This window comes from Medicago sativa, chromosome 2, assembly GCF_051527215.1.
Source record: "Medicago sativa cultivar Bolivia chromosome 2, Bolivia_mono, whole genome shotgun sequence".
Classification (NCBI taxonomy): Eukaryota; Viridiplantae; Streptophyta; class Magnoliopsida; order Fabales; family Fabaceae; genus Medicago; species Medicago sativa.
In genome coordinates, this window is record NC_140750.1 from 1112080 (window position 1) to 1130984 (window position 18905).

The following is an 18905-nucleotide window of genomic DNA, read 5'->3' on the forward strand; positions in this document are numbered from 1 at the left end:
TGGAAAATGAATTTTCTTATCTAGGAGTAACTCATAGTTGGGGAATCTTAATGATAGTGGGAGGGAGAGTGGACCCCGTTGGTTTGAAAATGTGATGTTGTCTAATTTATGAAAACATGGATGGAATTGTGGACTTTTTGCACCTTACGGTAAAATTAGTGCCTTTCACGCATCTAAACACAGACAAATGGTTTTGGAAACTACGACACTGCCCGTTTATGTGTCAGGATCTGCACTGTGAAGTGTGAGTGTGAACTTAGTCAAATAATGGACAAATAATGCTTTTGCTAGAGTGATAAGTATGATGCAATTTATTTATTTTTTCTGCTTTAACCTTGTAGGAGTATTAAGAGGATTTGATAATTAAAAATTCGTTCAAGAGGTAAATAAGATAATGTAAAAAATATTTTAGTAATTGAAGTCAGATTCATCTGAACAATTTGTTATTTGGTGAATCCCATGTTAAATTGATGAAATTTAATATTTAATCATGGTGTTTCATTTTAAATACGTTAAAAATTAACAAATCATGCAAACAACCATCATGAAAGCATTTTTAAGAAATACAAGTCGAACATTTTTGTTTGAAGGGTACAAGTCGAACATTTATAAACTATTAAAATTTGACTCTTATTTCACTAAACAATATTGTAAAGACACTTTTTAGAAGAAAAATATGAAAAAAAGGCCAAATAATTCACATTATTATGGTTTAATAAATAATATTATATCGCTATACAAAAGAATTTAATTTCTACGGGTGGTTAGAGATCTTTTCTTGCTTACCAAACATACTAATGATAATTTTGTTATTTCTATTACCAAACATACCAATAGATAAATAACAAAATTATCATTAGTATGTTTGGTAAGAAAGAAAAGATTAGTCTATCTATTTACGCACAAGTGATGTCCAATTAAAAAAAATCTATGTGCATAGTTTAAGTATAGTGTTATGATTTAGCTCAAAAGATTAGTCTAGGTATTTACGCACAAGTGATGTCCGATTAAAAAAAATCTACGTGCATAGTTTAAATTTTCTTATGGACATACATCCAATTAAATATCACCATGTTGATATATTTGAAAATATTTTAAAAATAAAACTAAAAAATAGCAATATTATGATATGATATGATTTAATTGAATGCAAATTTAGAAAAAGTTACACGTTCTTCGCATAGCATTAAATTTGTTTGACCAAAGAAATTCATTAAATAAAAAATATACAAAAAAGATACAATATTTGTATAGAAAAAAAGATTTTAAAAATAGAAAAGAAAAAATAATGGTAATCTTAACAAAAATTAGAGAAGGCAAATAGAGATGTAGTTGTTGGTCTCTTGGTCTTATCGAAAGAATTCAAATCAAAATAAAATCTAAACTTAAAAGCAAGAGTAAAACATTTATTATTTGTACCAAAGAAACATTAATTATAAGATTACACATTGTGCATTTTGTGTACATAATAATTTAGAGAGAGAATTTTATCAAAAAATAAAGAGAGAAAGAAAGGTGAAGGTGTCATGGAGAAGAACATAGTTTTGGCAGTATTGTTTTTGTACTTGTTCTCAGCATGTCATGCTATATGGATCTCATTACCTGCTTCAGGAACCAAATGTGTTTCTGAAGAAATTCAGAATAACGTTGTTGTTTTGGCTGATTATATTGTCTTACCGATTGATCGATCAAACCAACCCACCTTGTCTGTCAAGGTGCATTTTTTCTCTTTCATTCTATTATATTCTATCACCCTTTTCCATTTTCTTTCATGGGTTTCTCCTTATGATACAATAAAGGAGTGACCGATTGATAATTCTAGACAAGGGCTGGTTTTAATTTCATTATGTGTTTTGGGAATTTGTGACCTATGATGTTTTGATGGTAGAATAGGGTTTAGGTGGAATTGATTATGTTAGTGCATTTCGGGTAGCACTTTGGTGTCATTAATGGCACCGTGCCATTAAATTTGGGTCACACAAACACATTGTCATTGCATCTGGACCACACAACGCATCTATCTTGGTGTCATTAATGACCCAGATTTAATGGCACGGTGCCATTAATGGCACCAAAGTGCTACCCGTGCATTTCGACGAGCCACAACGGTTTTGCAAAAGCTAGACTTTGTAACTTTTGCAAAATCGCTTTTGTAAAATCACGGTTATCACAATTGTGGGATTCATGATTTTACATTGCGGATTAGTCTTACACATGAATCATATTTGTATTGTTAGTGTATGTTTGGATGAGTGGTAGATTTAACAAAATCATAGTGATTTTGGCAATTCCATCGAAAATCCAAACATGCACTTACATTATTACTTTAAGACTAAAAATGAGGTGCTGTGTCGACATTGTGTGGGCTGTTCTTCAATTATAACATGTCGCGGGAAATAAATTGTCGGTTATAATTTATATCAACACACAATCTATTGAATTGTAATTGGAGAATGGTAAAAACAATATAGAAGAATTGTATCTAAGTCTTGTCCTTATTTTAAGTGTAGTGTGTTTGAAAACCTTGAGACATTCGATCGTTAAATGGGTTTATTTTTTTTTTTTAGGTGACATCACCATATGGAAACAATATTCATCATAATGAGAATGTTACAGTTGGTAATTTCGCCTTTACAACTTCAGAGAGTGGGAACTACATTGCATGCTTCTGGGTTGCTCAGAATCATGGAGGTGGAGATGTCAGTATGAATCTTGATTGGAAAATTGGAGTTGCAGCCAAGGATTGGGATTCAGTTGCTAGAAAAGAAAAGATTGAGGTAAACATTTAAATGACACATAATTTTGATGTCAAATATAAAGTCATTTGGTTTTTATGTGTATTTTTGAAATGTGTGTAAGTTGTCCAAGATAAAAGGTAAGTGAAAGACACAGATAAAAATATACATTATTACATGCTATATCAATATTTTGATGTTCAAATAACACATTTGTTAAACGTGATTGATGTTTAGGGAGTAGAGCTTGAGTTGAGAAAGCTAGAAGGATCAGTGGAGGCTATCCATGAGAATTTGATACGTCTTAAGGACAGGTAATTTTAATAATGTCAATAGCAAACTAGTACCTCTTTTACTCAATAAAATTTTGTGCAAACTTTTATGTTATATATTAATTATTTTTTGGTATATTATTAATCAGGGAAGCAGGGATGAGGACAGTGAGTGAATCAACAAATGCAAGAGTGGCATGGTTTAGTTTTATGTCTTTGGGTATTTGCATTGCAGTTTCAGTTTTGCAGTTGTGGCATTTGAAAAGATACTTCCAGAAGAAGAAGCTTATTTAGATGCTGCTAGTACTAGTACTAGTACTAGTGTTTGTTAAATTTTAAAGATGGAATTTTATGATTTAACATTTTATAAACCTTTACTTATTCACTAGTAGCCAAAAAAAAATTATACACTTGCATTTGCAAGTTTCCAACTTTTCTTATCATCAAAATTTTGAATAATAAAACAGACAAACGTCATTACTATAAGTAAAATATAATTATGTAAATTGTCAAGGTAAACTATCTCTTTAATCATCAAGAAAGACATTGTATTTGTGTATCAACTATCAAGCCCTGTCTCTTTCCCTCTTAATTATTAGATCTAAGGCTTGTATTTTAAATGTGATTTTAGATGTGTTTGTTTACTAGAATGAAAATCACATTTTTTTTTTTAAAGGACAGTTATAAAAAATGATTTTCTAGTTAAACTACTAAAAACCGTTTCTCATTTAAAGAAACTATTAGATTATTATTTTTTTTAAGATAAAAGTGATTGTGTTTGGTGGTGTTGGCTTGAGATTTTGGAGCATACTCCTCTTAAATTTTAAGATTCGGTTTTTTCTTGTGTCAATTTAAATTGGCTTAATTTGACTTCTTAAAAAAACAAAAACATATAAAAGTGATTATTTTAGTTTTTAAAAAAAATGAAACAAACAGGCTTTAGATTTAAATATCTTTTTATTCCTGTAACTTGTTTGTTATTTATGTTTAATTTGATCCCTTAATTTTAAAGTACTTTGGTCCTTTTAACATTTTGTACATGATTTGGATGTGGAGCCTCAATGAAGTAAGCACCTTCAAGCCTTCAACAAAGGAAACGTTGCAAAATTTATAGTATGTGGTAGCGGTATTACTACGTAACATCCATTCATGCTCATAGCATGTAGCATCAATAAAGATCAACAAACAGAGAGGCTCGTCTAGGGCCTCCATTAAGTTGATCTTCCTCTGGTTTGCTTCATTTAACTACTAAAGCAAATGAAAATATTAATCTTTGGAGCACTTACTCGGACAACAAAACTAATCCAAGTTGAACCTTAACACCTTGAAATTCCAGGACAGGAGGACAAAGAAGCACGACCTCATTATGGTTTTTAGGATCTTTAGGATTTGAAGATGTTTTTTGTGATGCATTTCAAATGCTAGTTTATAGTAAAGATCCTATGAGATATCACGTTATCTTTCACCAACATCGTTTATATGTATTTGATGGAAAGGACCAACATGGATTAACTGAGTAAAGTTAAAAAACCAAAATGAAACTTCTTAAAATTAAGAGACCAACTTGAAATTCAAAGAAAAGTTAAGGGATCAAAAGTAAATTGAATCAAATTCAAATTAAAACACAATATTTTTTATTGTTACAAATGAGAAAACAAGACAAAGAGAAACTAGGGTTTAATGCCTTAAAAACTTATGCCCAAGGCATCGACAAGCAATAAAGGTGAATCAAGAAACAACAAATGATCATTGCTTTGGGCACCCATCTTTGCAAGGAAGTCATCGCATTGGTTCCCTTTTCCGAAAGTGTAACATAATCTTGATCAGCGAAATTTCATAACCAAACCTTTGATTCTTTTGGTCTCCCTCTTGAATAAGCTTGATTGTAGGCATGGAATCCATGTAGCATAAATTTCCAAGACATTGTTTTACTGTACTTTTGACAATCATGGGAAAGGAAGTAAACCCTTCATTCTCTGAATTAGATAAAAAAAGAAGATTATTAAATTTTAAATGACGTACAAAACAATATATTAGCTCCACAAAAGTGAACTAATTATCAATTCAGAAGTCTAGCCGTAACTGGAAATCAGTACGAAATGCCCTGTGTTAAAAATTGCATCAAGCTTTATTCTATTCGAATTATCCCACGGTGCATGTATCTGAACCGGCAAATCTCATCAAAAAAATCATCAGCACTGTTATGTGAACCCTTCATCTGAAGAATCTTGATAACCATGGTCCTTAGATTTTTCCCATACTTTACCAATGATTCAAGAGTGCTCATTTTCTGTTCAGCATTTAATGGTGATCTCACAGTGATGAAGACCTCCTCCAAACATGGAATCACAAATTCAGAATCAACCTGTAAAATAAATGGATATCTTGTTTAGATAATGTTACTTAAAGAACATGCTCAAGCAGATTTATACGATCAAAGTTAATATGAATTTGAAGCCAGTTTGTTTTCTTCGACACAGGTCCTTCCAAAAGCTATAGTGTGTAGCTTCCTTGAAATCATGGTTATAATATATCGAAATGCAACAATTTAAGATTCAAAACATAAGCTTACATGTTTTAGACTGTTCTTCTGGCATAGTGCTGCAAACATGGCTCCATGGATATCAAACTTGCGCAGCTTGGGATGGCTGTTGAAGAAATCAACAAAATCAATTTCTGGAAAGGGTTGAAGAGCATCATAGTCCCCGGTGAATTCAACCTTCATATAAAGATGTTTCACATCACTTGACAATTTCAGCATTTTACAGATTGCATCCCAACACCACTGTATCCCCCTCATTGACAGAAACTCCAGGGATGCAAGGTTTCCAAAATCAATCATGTATACTCTCCCTGCAAGCAATTAACAAGTAAAGAAAGAAAATTGAGCTTACAAAGGCAAACCACTTTTTAGTAAATTCCAGGAGAGCAATAAAAAAACAAAGGTCAATAAGAAATATGAAAGTACAAGAATCACTTCAAACATTCGACTACCTGCACTGTTGGAAATTGAAAGATTCTTCAAATGCTTGGTTTCAGGGACCCTAATCCAACTACAGCCTTGTACCTCGAGAGATTCAATTTTAGGGGAGGTCAGTGAAAGCGAACAGTTCCCAAGACCATAAAAATCCAGCTTGCACTGCTCCAAAAATGGCAGGTTGATCGAAATTGATCGGACACCTTCACATCCAAGCAGTAGCAACCTTGTCAGATTTGGACAGGCCTGAATCATTGCATTTACTGCAGCATCCTCGACTCTTGCCCCAACAACTTCAAGGATCCTAAGATTATGGAACGTTTCCCATTTAGGGATAAGTTTGATCAAGACACCCCACAATTTTAGAGTTTCCACATTGACTGCTGCACCAATGCAATCCAACTTTGATGGGCTTTCATGTATAATCTCATTATCGCCAAGGTTGTCCATTCGAAGCTCCAGATGAGAGAGAGACGGACCTGCAAGTGATAGCCATGAAGCAAGGCCATACACAGAGAAAGGGCAGTAAACAACTAGCTCCTCTAATCTCTCAACGGCTGATACCATTCTTTTCACAATGATGTCAGAATTTTCACGGTGAGGAGCGTTATCAAACGCATTGCGAGTAAAATAGAGACTTCTTATACAAGTCATTGAGTTCTTCCATCGCTTAGAAACACAATTGCAATATGCAACATCACGGCCATTACTGACATGTGACAATATGTACTGAAGTATGACATCAGGCAGAGATTCGATTTCTGTAGGCGGAGATTCGATTGCTGTGGACAATAATTGAAATAAATAGCTGTCAGTATACAGACAAATCAAATAACGTCTTTCCAAATTTGCAATATACAAATAGAGTATGATTTGAAGTCGAAATCGGTGCCGTCATGCACAAGCATCAGAATTTTCTGAAAACCTCAAATCATCTAACTCTCGCAAACTAATTGAAACATTTCATTTCTCAAATTGTCTTATCTATATAATCCCTTCTCAGTTTAGCTCCCAATTCTTTTGTACTTAAACAATACTAACCGGTATATGGACGGATCAAATAACATGTTTCCAAATTAGCAATATATGAGTAAAGAGTACAATTTAAATCAAAATCAGTGTCATCAAGCAAAAGAATTAACAACTAGAATCTAAAAACCTCGAATAAAATTACTCTAACAGATTAATTGAATAATCTTTTTCCTCTAACTATCTTAATTATCACAATCCCTTTGAGTTTAGCTCCCATTTACTTCAAATTACCCTCCAAATTAACACCCCCAAACGCCAAATCTGAATTCAAAAAACATACTTTAAATCTCTATAAAACAAAATCAAAAGAATCAGTCTAAAAATGTTAAATTTGCATTTAAACATAGCAAAGAATAAAACCTAGATTGGAAAAGGTGAGTTTTTTTAAGCAATAAAAATAATTAGATAAACCCAATTAAGATCTAAGCACTATAACACAATTACAAACAGAAATGAACCCAAAACTTGAACATTGGATGCAAATTAATATGAAAATGTAGAATTTATTGAATTATGAATGAATCCAGCTAAGTTAAAGCAAAAAGGGTAAGAGAGAGGGGGAGAGAGAGAGAAAATGCTTACTACGCATGATGAATTGATTGATGTTCAGAAAATGAAGATCTGAAATTAGGGTTAGGTTACAAGCTCTTGGTGTGTGTTGTTGAGAAATGTGAGTGTGATAGAGAGATATATAAATATGTGAAGTTTATTTATGGTTTAATTTGAGATCTAAAATGAAAATATTTTACGGTGAAGGAGGAGGGTGAATTGAAAAAAAGCCCGCGTTAACGTTTTAGAGATTTCAAATTTGTTTGAAATTCAATTAGTTAGATTAGATTCCATTTTACACGCGCACTTCACTACACTTCCACCGGTCATTTTTTATGGAAAAGATACGCATGCACTTTATTTAAGAAAAAATGAAATTACTGTAGAGTACAAGTTTGATTATCGTATACTTTCTTTTTGTTCAAATTCGAGACATTGTAATTGAGTGTGTAAGTTTTGAACAGTGGTATTTATCACTCGGTCTAGTTGGTAACAATTTATTTAGTTTGAATTGCGTAAGATTTGGGTTTGAATCCTAATGTTGATGTTATAAGGTGTTGGTGGATAGTCTCTAGATATTGTTTTGAGCTTTTACTGAATATCGTGTGCAATCGAGATTCAACTAGGTTGAACTCATTTTGCCCTTGGAGAGTGAAAATAAGTTTTGAATGTTCGACTTCAAATTATTGTATGATAAAGTGAAAGAGTTTAATATACCAGTGGTTGACTTAGAAGATATGAAGAACGATGATAGTATTACTTTGGCGACTGATGCAAAAATTGCGAGGAAGACATGCATGACGAAATGCTTCTTCATGGTGTTGACCAAAATTTGATCAACACTACCTGTCAAGAGTTTGAAAATATCTTCAAGCTTTCTTTGACCAATAAGGTTGGTTTTGTAAGGCCTCCACGGGGCTATCCATGTGTTCGTACATAGCGCTTTTCTTCCACATTTCAATGGAAATAAACGTTTATTTTCCTATGCAAACACTACGATGAATCCAACTGGTAAATTGTTGAATTCTTCAAATTAGTCTTGGGATACAGCCATCAACGTGTTGGATAAGAATTACAATATTTTATCATAAATATACCACGAAGTTAGTAATAGTTTCAATTTTTAAAATATAATGTTTGTCTATCATTTTTTCATTATAATATTTTCATCGTATTTACATTGTAAATATTTGATTCCTAACCATCGTGTAACGTTTCAACCCAAGGGTGACGAAGTGGTCAACCCACCTTCAGGCGGCATAAGCGACTTAATCCTAAAAGTGTGTCTATTTGGGTAAAACCAACCATCGATCCATCTTTTAAATGATGTTTTTTATTTTTACTATAAATTAAGAAAATGTAATTAATCTAAGCATTTTTAATCATATTTTCTAGACATAATTATTTACGTGATCCTTAATTTGAAGGTACAAGTGAATCATTCGACCCTTTCTCTCTCTTCTAATTTAGTATGTCATGTTTTAAAATGTTAACATCATTATCATTCGTACGTGAATTGTTATACATTCATTGAAAAAGCTCGAAAACTAGATAAATGCATCTTGTCTTCAAAGAACCCATAAAATTCATTTTTTTTCTTCATAAAAACACAACAACAATGACAATATTGTTTTCCTAATTTCGGATGGTTCTTCCATGAGAACCCACTCAAAACTCAAATTGGATTGGTCGTTCATGGAATAAGAAACGCCATACGCGACTATTCTCAAAGACCAACTTGAGGATTTACCGTGAAATAGCAATGAAAATTTTCGAATTCAATTGCAAAGCTTTGATGGACATTGTCGGAAAGAATCTTAAATATTCAATATTCAAAACCCCAACTATAATCCTTTTCATTTTCTCCCCAAACCACATTCAAGTTTTTTTTTTAATTATTGTTTAAATACTATTCATATAGTTTATATTGTGATTAAACTGCATTGGTCAGTGCTGAAATTTTTTCTTGAAGGATTTTTCATGTACTGTAGCGCTGAGCCGTTGACAAGATAAGAGAGTAAGAAATAAGCACATGTTTATGGAATTTAGGGATTTGACATTGTTGTTGTTGTGAAGATTTGTGTTTTTTTTTTTCTCCCATAGTTATGAATTTGATTTGATGAACTTTGTGAGTTTATTTGAAGATGGACATTTTTATAGTTTTTGGGTTATCTCGACAGAGGTGTAATAGATTTTGCGAAGAATGACAATAGTGTTGATATTTTTTAGCAAAATCTACTACACCTCCGTCAGGAACAACCTAAAACGTAAAAGAAAAATCAGGAAAAAAATGTTAAAAGACTAAAGAGTTATTTAATATTAAGTTTGTTTTTGAAGAAGTTAAATTAATCCATCCAAATTGACATCGGAATAACAAACTTGAGACCTTGAGAGAGACCACCACGCTTAAAGATCTCAAGCCAACGTCACTCACTAGACTGTTTGATATTAAGTTAGGAGGCCACATTAATGATTTTTCACTTTTTTTCTATATTTTATTGTAGCTTATAGACATAGACAATAACTACAATGATCAACATTTTCCTTGACATACTTCCTCCCTAATTGGAACAGGTTGGTGTGTCATAAGTACTGTGATGCAATGAAGAAATTATTTGAGGTCATTTTGGAACTATTGAGCATTAGCCTGGGCATGGACCATACACATTATTGATAGTTGTTCAAAAATATGTATGTGATGTTAATATTATATTTAGAGTATTACACCATACTAATAGTTTTTAATTTATTAAGTAATTGAATGTACAAATTACAACATAACTTTTTTATATTTAATTTATCAACGTACTTTTAAAATAATCACGCAACGTGAGACATTCCGTCGTGATTGGGGTTCAAAATAAACTCATCCACTTATGTGTGTATGTTTTTAGCGGCTCTTACCATTTCAACTATCTAAGAAAAAAATCTAACAATAAATAAACTTCATGACATATAAGATAAACTATTTCAAAACTATCAATAAACTCCGTACAAGATATTGACATTATTTTGAGTGTTTTGTCTATTAATGAAACATGTTGTATATTATAAAAAATTGTGATTGTGGTATTTTTGTGGAACCATACTACAATATTGATTTTCTTGTTATCTTAGGTGTTGATCAATGAGATATATAAGAGTTGCGTGCATGTAATAATGACTAATAAGGAGGTGAAGAGAAAGACACTTGCTTTTTATTTATGTCCTAAAAGAGGCGCAATTGTGAGTGCCTCGTAAAACATGTTGGGATAATGAGGAATCCAAAAAAGTCATTAGCGGGTACAATATTATATTTTATATATTTAAAATTCTATATATTAAATTTCTCCAATATCAAATATAGTTCCATATATACATGATAAAATAATCCATTAACAGTTCATCTTTTATATCACTATGTCTTAATTATTCATAAACAAGAGTGTTTCATGTTTTTGTGTGGGGACATTACTTATTTTCTAGCGGAAACAAAGATAAAACTGCTGAAAATCTTCTAACAAAACAAATAAGTGGCAGGGCCGGCTCTAGGCATAGGCCGGGGGTGCGACGGCCTAGGGCCCATGGCCGTAGGGGGCCCAAAAAATTTTTTTTTAAGGGAGGGGTGCATATAGCGAAACTTGTATATTTGGGGGTATGTTTAGCAAATTTTATTAAGAGGCCCGACTACTTAGTTGTCAAATTTAAGATGATGGGCTGATCTGTTTAATGTTTCGGCCCTTTTAGTGTGATTTACTATATATACTCCCGTATTAAAAATAGATTTCTATATACACCTCCCTATAAAAAAAAATGTTATTTTTGTTTCTAATTATGTGTCAAGAAATTTATTATTCAAGAAATTGATGATATTTTTTTGGCCCTTTGTTCCTAATAATGTGTTTCACTAATTATAAAAATATTGGTAATATTTATTACCCAAGAAATTGCGAGAATCTTTATAAAAAAAACAGACGATATTTTAGTTAAAAAGGGGCCTACTTGAGAAATCAATTTTAATCTTTTATTTAGAAGATAAAAAAATAAATTATATTAATATAATAGTGTAAACTTTCTTAGATTGATTGAAAAGATTGCAGAATTGAATTTGATAATGCAAGATCATATAAGACACACTTATGATCATGTGGTTCACCATACTATTTTTGTTTACTTTTTTTTGTGTTATTATTCTCAAGTGCTACAATTTTAGTCTATATTTCTCAAATGCTAAAATTTCAGTCTACTTTGCACGTGTTACAGTTCTTTACTTTTACTATTTTTTGTTATGATTTACTTTCTATTGAGTATTTCATTTATTTTAAGATGTAGCTTATAAAATATTTATCTGGTAGTGAAAAGAAAGAAGAAAAAAAATGAAAATGAAGAACTAATAAAATCACAACAAAGAACTAAAAAAATTATGTAAGGGGCCCTTTTTCATTCTATGCCTAAGGCCCCTAAAATGCTAGGAACGGCCCTGATAAGTGGCAGGGGCAATTGCCCCTAATTAGTTACAAGTAGATCTGTGTTTGTATTAGAAAGAGAAAAGTCAAAGAATCATGTTAATTTCACATGCTCACAATTTTTTGAGTTTACTCAAAAACATCATATCATTGATCCTAACACTCTTCTTAAGTTTGCCTATTGGCTTTGCTCTTCCAACCCAGTGACATATAGGAATTTTGGAGTATGCTACGATTTACATTTTCAATCAAGCAGATATTTACCAGAATAACACATACCCTTTTCTTTGTTTGTCGTAATTTTATTGCCAACTGTGGCCAATTCAGATGATATGAATGACACATGTTTAAATTTTTGTATGAAAAATATTATTTTAATGAGTAAATTACATTTTCTCGTAAGCGTTAACTGTGAAAGGGGAATGATACAATACTCAAATCTTTTGGTTAGTTTTTTTTTTCCCTTTCTAATGATGACCACATTAAGCATGTTGCTAATATTTGAAATAAACAATTTACATAAAAACTTAAACCATATTTAAATAAATGACTTAATTTGCAGCTTATCACTTAAGTGCTTACATATGAGCTATTTTTATTACCTTTTATTATTTATGTCATATGTATGAAGGATAGTTTTGTCTTGATTTTTTTTAGGGAAGTTTTGTCTTAAAATAATTAAAGAAACTCCAAAATAAAATAAAATTGGTTCCTTCCTAAGAAATTAATCTGGGTTAATTAAATTTTTAGTCTTTATAAATATCTTCCGTCTTGTTTTCAGTCCCTGTAAAAATAGGTCACCGTAAACTTAAACTTAACTCAGTTGGTAGTGACAATGCTTAATATATGCAAAGGTACGAAGTTCAAATCCCAACCACCACAAAAAAAAAGTCTTTATAAAAATAAGACACCACCACAAAAAAAAAAAAAGTCTTTATAAAAATAAGATAAATTTTTTAGTTCTTATAAAATTGATCGTGTGGTTTTTAGTCAATCGGGTTAAAGGAGGTTAACGGAGAGTGACACACCACATCAGATTTTTTGAAAATAAAAAAATATTTTTTAATATAAAACTAAAATAGCCTTAATGCAAAACTAAAACCTCAGTTTCTTCTCTCTTCTCTTCTTCTCCGCCTTACTTCTGATGGTATGCGTGTTCTTGCTGTTGCCCACCCGCAATCACCTGAGTGAGGGAACATCGAATTTCAACCTCAAACGCGGCAACAAACAAAACCTTCGAATTTGATACTGCGATTTCGATTTTGCGAACCTACTGAAACCTCAACCGTATTCACTTCTCTCTCTCCTGGTAATTCGATCGATTCTCTTTTACCAATTTTCGTTGAAATTCGACTTCAGTTTTACTTTTCATTTAAGCTGATTTTGTTCTTCATTTTTTTACTTCATATCAACTTCTGTAACTGATTTCGTAATTATGATGAATAACTTTGTACGAGCTTGTGTGATTAACGCTGTTTTTTTAGTAGGTTAAAATTCGAATAGACTCTGCGTTTAGAATTAAGCTGATTTTGTTCCTTTTTATTTCTTCCAAACTTGTGATTATTGATTCTGATTGTAAAATGTATGTTCTTTTTTAGTCTGTAACTTGTTGGATCAGCTTTGTGAGGTAATGTGAAAGAAACGTCGTAACTGAGAAGACTCATGTAGCACTGAAACCTCTCATTAAAGTCGTCCAACACGACACCCACACATATGATTACATTTAATTAATTAAATTTTTCCAATAAGTACTTGTGTCCATGTGTTGGTGTCGTGTCCGTGTCGACGCTTCCTAGATTGAGGGTATAGTGAATTTTGATTAAAACAGCGAAATTGCTGACTTAGGTGGGGTTTTATTTTATGATTACATTATTGGTTGCTTAAGATGGGGATCATAACCTGTAATTGGATTGAGTGTTGATTGAAAAGTATCTGACTTACTTTTTATTAATGGAATGGAAATTTTAAGGAAAACTATCAAGTGAATCATTGGTACAGCTTTTCTATTTTGAGGAAAATTAACTGATCAAGTGGTTTATTTAGTCGATGAATGAGTTACAGTCATGAGCAGAACGACTCTATGTGGCCATCCTCAGTGGGAGAGTCTTACCCTATAAGACTTGGTACCTAATAGGTACTCCCATTGTGGAGCAAAGTAAGAAAGTACCTGTTTGGGAGAGTGGCTTTACTATGATGATAGAATTATTATTGGGAACCATTTAGTAATTTCTTTTGAGGTGTTGGGTTGAAGGGATTGTGCTACCATTAAAAAATTATACATGAGTGACGTGTAAACGTGACACCCATTTAAGTACCTAAAAGTGGGTTTCTCCATCGAGGATGCTCTTAACATGCAGAACCGATGCGACATGTAAATGTGAGACTCATTTAAGTACCTAAAAATGGGTTTCTCCACTGAGGATGCTCTTATCATGCAGAACCGATTAAGGGTTTAATTATTTGAAAACTATATGCATATTTTTACCTATACATTTTCAACCTTCTGTTATTTTCACTCTTTTTAGTAAGGAATTTTGGCGTGTCCAAGTTTTCTTTGTTTTTATTTTCTTTCACTAACTTGCTTGTGATTGATTTCAGTGGAACTATGATAATATCCACGTTGCGACTTTGAAGATAATTAATTGTCCAGCTGCAATGTTTGAAGGACTGGTCCATCAGTTGCTTCTGGGTTATCTGGGTCGATATTTTAAAGACATCCAGAAACAGCAGCTCAAGATTAGACTTGGTATGTGACATGCAAGTACTGATACTATAGTAGTTATCTTTCCAAGTGTTATAATACTTAGAACGAAGCTTGGTTGTGAACTGACTTGGTAATTGAATGCGTATTGTATTTTTAGAGGAAGTACTATTGGAGAATGTGGAGCTCATACTCGAAGCATTTGATTATCTTCAGCTTCCATTTGCACTAAACCAAGGTCGAGTTGGAAAGTTAAGCATCAAAATTCCATGGAAAAAGCCTTGGGACCCTATTATAATTATTTTAGAGGATGTCTTTATTTCTGCATCCAAGCGAGACGATCATGAGGTATTTCAGTTGCACTCAGTCTGTTTTGTTGTCTGCACATATTGTATATATTATTTAATTCAATGTTGTTGTGATAGTGGAATGCTGATGCTGTCGAAAGAAGAGAGTTTGCTGGCAAAAAGGCCAAGCTAGCAGCAGCAGAGTTGGGAAAATTATCCAGACGTGTGAGTGGTAAGTTTGTTAACTTCAATTAGAAATGCCATTATTTTGCTTTGTGTGTTTTAGTCATTCCTTCGTAAGAAAGCCCCTTGAAACATTGGGCCTTTGGACATTTTCCTTGTCTAACTCCAAATAAAAGTTATACTTATGGGGGCTGGAAATTTTTTATTTACTTTTTAAAATGCTTGTTTTTTTTTTGGAAAACCCTAGAGAATAAAGATGTTAGGGTGGCCTATATTCGAGCTATCAAGGATATGTATGAGTGTGAGGACACAATGGAGACACTGAAGATTTTCCCATAACAGCATGATTGCACCAAGGTTCAACACTAAGCCCTTATCTTTTCACCTTCGTTTTGGATGTACTTTTGGAACACATCCAAGAGCGAGCACCAAGATGTATGCTTTTTGCTGATGATAGAGTCCTACTGGAGTCGAAGGAAGAATTAAATGGGAGGTTGGAGACAAGCCTTAGAAACGCATGGCTTTTGCTTAGTTAGAAGCAAGACCGAGTTTATGGAATGTAATTTTAGCAAGAGGAGAAGCGTTTCTAGCATAGAGGAGAAAGTTGGAGATCATATCCTACCACAAGTTACACAGTTTAAATATCTTGGATCTATAGTCCAAGATAGGTGGTAGAAATGGAGGAGTGCCTCAGGCGTTTAATGCGATGCGAAAGTACCGCTTAATTTTTTTTTTAACCTTGTTTTTTTTTTTTTTTTTTTTTTAATAAGGCAAACTAGCCCACCGAAATTGGCACCGGGGTTTTACCCTTTTTATACTTTTTTTTATCTCTGCTTCCTAATAAGTTTTATAACAATAAAGTAATCTTTGAAAATATTAAATTGGAGATTTCAATCTGCTGTCATCATGTACTAATATTCATACTGGTCAACCTATTATTAGGATTTCATTGAGGTGCTGTTTCATTGAAACATTTGTTTATATTTGGCTTTTTTAATAACTTTATTTTCTGCAGGTGGTCTTGCTGGGCAATCTTTTATTTCTCATGTCACTGCAAAGGTAATATGGCATGATTAATTTAGACGGATGCTACTGTTGTTTCTGTTGAGGCTGGTTTCTTTTCTTCATTTCAATCCAATGTAGTTCTTCATTAGTGTCAAGGACTAAACTCCTACTAGCAAGTTGATTGGCAGAAGTGCTGTAAATAGTATAGTTTTAACCTTTTATGACTCGATGATGGCGAATAGATAAGAATGTATTTTTTGTTTTCCCGTGTTTTTTTATATTGCCTTCTCTTTTAGCTGTCTTCATGTGGAGTATAAGATATTCTATTCTCCTTTCTCTATACTTCCCTTGCTTCTTTACTGAATTTATTTTTATATAAAAAACTCATTATTAGCTTTTTCGTTGCTTTCGATGGGGTTTATGATTCCAATAAATGTTAGAATAATTAATCAAGTACTTAGTGGAGATATTGGAAAGTTGTGACTATTTAGTTTTAACTCCACTAGTCATTGTATTGATTGTATTGATTAATCTTCCTTTTTAATTAGGGGTTAACTAGGAGACTCCTACCTATATAAATGTACATTCTCACCACATAATATGATATAATAAACATATTTTCAGTTCTAATATGGTATCTAGAGCTTCTTGATCCAGAGCCATGTCTACTGCTACGTCTTCTCCTACTCCCTCTGATGCGCAACGCATAACTGCTGCAGCATCCAAAACCTTCAAACAAGTAGTTTCTGTTAAGCTTGATGATACGAACTACCTTCAATGGAAGCAACAAGTCGAAGGTGTTCTTCGCGGAACGAAGATGGTGAAATTTGTGATTTCACCTGAGATTCCACCGGTTTATCTCACAGATGCAGCGCGCGAAGCAGGAACAGAGAATCCTGCTTACACTGAATGGGAAGAACAAGATTCATTGCTCTGCACCTGGATTCTTTCAACGATTTCGCCTTCGCTACTTTCGCGATTCGTTCTCCTTCGCCACTCGTGGCAGGTTTGGGATGAGATTCATAGTTATTGCTTCACGCAAATGAAGACGCGTTCGCGTCAACTTCGATCTGAACTTAGATCCATTACGAAAGGTTCACGCACTGTTGCTGAATTCATTGCTCGAATTCGCGCAATTTCAGAGTCTCTTGCTTCAATTGGAGATCCAGTCTCTCACAGGGACCTGATTGAAGTTGTTCTTGAAGCACTTCCTGAAGAGTTTGACCCTATTGTTGCTAGTGTGAATGCGAAATCTGAGGTTGTTTCTTTAGATGAACTTGAATCTCAGCTTCTCACACAAGAATCTAGAAATGAGAAGTTCAAGAAAGTTGCTATCACTGAACCTGTTTCAGTTAATCTCACTGAAACTGCAAATTCAGAATCCCAATCTCATGGTCCTAATTCTCAAAACCACAATTATACTGATGGTACTGGAAACAATCAATTTCCTAACTCTAACCCTAATTTTGGAGGAAGAAATGGCCAGTTCAGAGGACGTGGTGGCCGTTTTGGTGGAAGATTCAGAGGACGTGGTGGCCGTTTTGGTGGAAGATCCAATGTTCAATGCCAAATCTGTTCAAAAACAGGTCATGATGCAAGCTATTGTCACTACCGTTTCTCTGCCCCACAGTATGATTACTACAGTCCCTATGGCTCACCAGGAGGCTACGGTGCACCTTCAAATGTATGGATGCAGAACATGTCACGTCCTCAGCATTCTGGGCAGTTTCTTAGGCCTCCTACACAGGCTGGGAATCAGAGAGGTCAAGCTCCCCAGGCCTTCTTAACTGGCTCAGATCCACACAATTCATTCAACAATGCCTGGTACCCTGACTCAGGTGCTACTCATCATGTCACCCCTGATGCATCCAACCTCATGGATTCCACGTCTCTTTCAGGTTCTGATCAGGTCCATATTGGAAATGGACAAGGTTTGGCTATTACCTCTATTGGTTCCTTACAATTTACTTCTCCTTTACATCCTCAAACTACTTTTAAATTGAATAATCTCCTTCTTGTTCCCTCTATAACCAAAAATCTTGTTAGTGTGAGTCAGTTTGCTAAAGATAACAATGTTTACTTTGAGTTTCATCCTAATCACTGTTTTGTCAAATCTCAGGATTCTTCTAAGGTGCTTTTAAGAGGTATTCTAGGACATGATGGTCTCTATCAGTTTGAGCACACCAACTCATTCAAGACCACTGCTCCTGTCTCTCAAAATTCTAGTGTCAACACTGTTTGCAATAAAGTTCCAGCACAAACTGACAACTCTGCCTCTTTTCATTTAGGTCCCTCAACTGGTTTCAATTTCAATAATTTTCAATGTAATAATGTTGAACATTTACCTAGTAGTTCAACATCTAGTTCTACTCAGTCTTTTCCTTCCATGTATGGTATCTGGCATAGCAGACTTGGACATCCTCATCATGAGGTGCTCCAAAGTATTATCAAACTTTGTAATATACAATTACCAAATAAAAGCTTGTCAGATTTTTGTACTGCTTGTTGTCTTGGTAAGGTTCATAGACTGCCATCTTTTGCATCTCAAATGACATATACTAAACCTCTTGAACTAATTTTCTGTGATCTTTGGGGACCTGCACCAGTTGAATCCTCCTGTGGATATACCTATTTCCTTACTTGTGTGGATGCTTATTCTAGATACACATGGATATATCCTCTGAAACTCAAATCTCACACACTTTCTACATTTCAGAAT

The 18905-nt window shown here is 33.4% G+C and overlaps 3 protein-coding genes and 1 pseudogene across 6 annotated transcripts in view; 3 read left to right on the forward strand and 1 right to left on the reverse strand.

The window, feature by feature from the left end:
- The first annotated feature begins 1421 nt into the window (after positions 1-1421).
- Positions 1422-3570, forward strand: LOC146943414 (transmembrane emp24 domain-containing protein p24delta3-like). Its single transcript, XM_085741679.1, has 4 exons — positions 1422-1715; positions 2568-2777; positions 2973-3049; positions 3157-3570. The coding sequence occupies exons 1-4, from the start codon at positions 1527-1529 to the stop codon at positions 3299-3301; spliced, it is 621 nt and encodes a 206-aa protein (XP_085597805.1). The 5' UTR covers positions 1422-1526; the 3' UTR covers positions 3302-3570.
- A 1019-nt stretch (positions 3571-4589) lies between these two features.
- On the reverse strand, positions 4590-7679 carry LOC146943415 (F-box/RNI-like superfamily protein). 2 transcript variants are annotated; one of them, XM_085741681.1, is made up of 5 exons: positions 7599-7679; positions 6002-6766; positions 5580-5860; positions 5091-5372; positions 4590-4983 (listed from the first exon to the last, which is right to left on the reverse strand). In XM_085741681.1, the coding sequence occupies exons 1-4, from the start codon at positions 7603-7605 to the stop codon at positions 5136-5138; spliced, it is 1290 nt and encodes a 429-aa protein (XP_085597807.1). In that variant the 5' UTR covers positions 7606-7679; the 3' UTR covers positions 4590-4983; positions 5091-5135. The 2 variants fall into 2 exon arrangements, with proteins under 2 accessions (XP_085597807.1, XP_085597806.1); XM_085741680.1 differs by having other exon boundaries at positions 4590-5372.
- Positions 7680-8358: 679 nt separating this feature from the next.
- On the forward strand, positions 8359-12282 carry LOC146943416 (gibberellin 20 oxidase 2-like; annotated as a pseudogene).
- An 814-nt stretch (positions 12283-13096) lies between these two features.
- The window catches only part of LOC146943417 (vacuolar protein sorting-associated protein, putative (DUF1162)), a 46185-nt gene continuing 40376 nt past the window's right edge, over positions 13097-18905 (forward strand). Inside the window, exons 1-5 of one of the 3 annotated variants that reach the window (XM_085741690.1) lie at positions 13097-13319; positions 14609-14756; positions 14872-15059; positions 15137-15230; positions 16197-16240. In XM_085741690.1, the coding sequence (XP_085597816.1) occupies positions 14666-14756; positions 14872-15059; positions 15137-15230; positions 16197-16240 (417 nt within the window). In that variant the 5' untranslated portion in view covers positions 13097-13319; positions 14609-14665. Of the gene's footprint in view, positions 13320-14608; positions 14757-14871; positions 15060-15136; positions 15231-16196; positions 16241-18905 lie in introns of those variants that run through there. The other 2 variants (XM_085741691.1, XM_085741692.1) reach the window with 2 other exon arrangements.

What these genes read in the sequence shown, in the direction of transcription:
- LOC146943414 (XM_085741679.1), top strand. Translation starts at nt 1,527, where the DNA reads ATGGAGAAGAACATAGTTTTGGCAGTATTGTTTTTGTACTTGTTCTCA. An exon ending in AACCCACCTTGTCTGTCAAG is followed by an intron (nt 1,716 to 2,567) that starts GTGCATTTTTTC and finishes TTTTTTTTTTAG; the next exon opens with GTGACATCACCATATGGAAA. An exon ending in CTAGAAAAGAAAAGATTGAG is followed by an intron (nt 2,778 to 2,972) that starts GTAAACATTTAA and finishes ATTGATGTTTAG; the next exon opens with GGAGTAGAGCTTGAGTTGAG.
- LOC146943415 (XM_085741681.1), bottom strand. An exon ending in TTCAATTTCCAACAGTGCAG is followed by an intron (nt 5,861 to 6,001) that starts GTAGTCGAATGT and finishes AATTGCTTGCAG; the next exon opens with GGAGAGTATACATGATTGAT. An exon ending in AGAAGAACAGTCTAAAACAT is followed by an intron (nt 5,373 to 5,579) that starts GTAAGCTTATGT and finishes TTTATTTTACAG; the next exon opens with GTTGATTCTGAATTTGTGAT.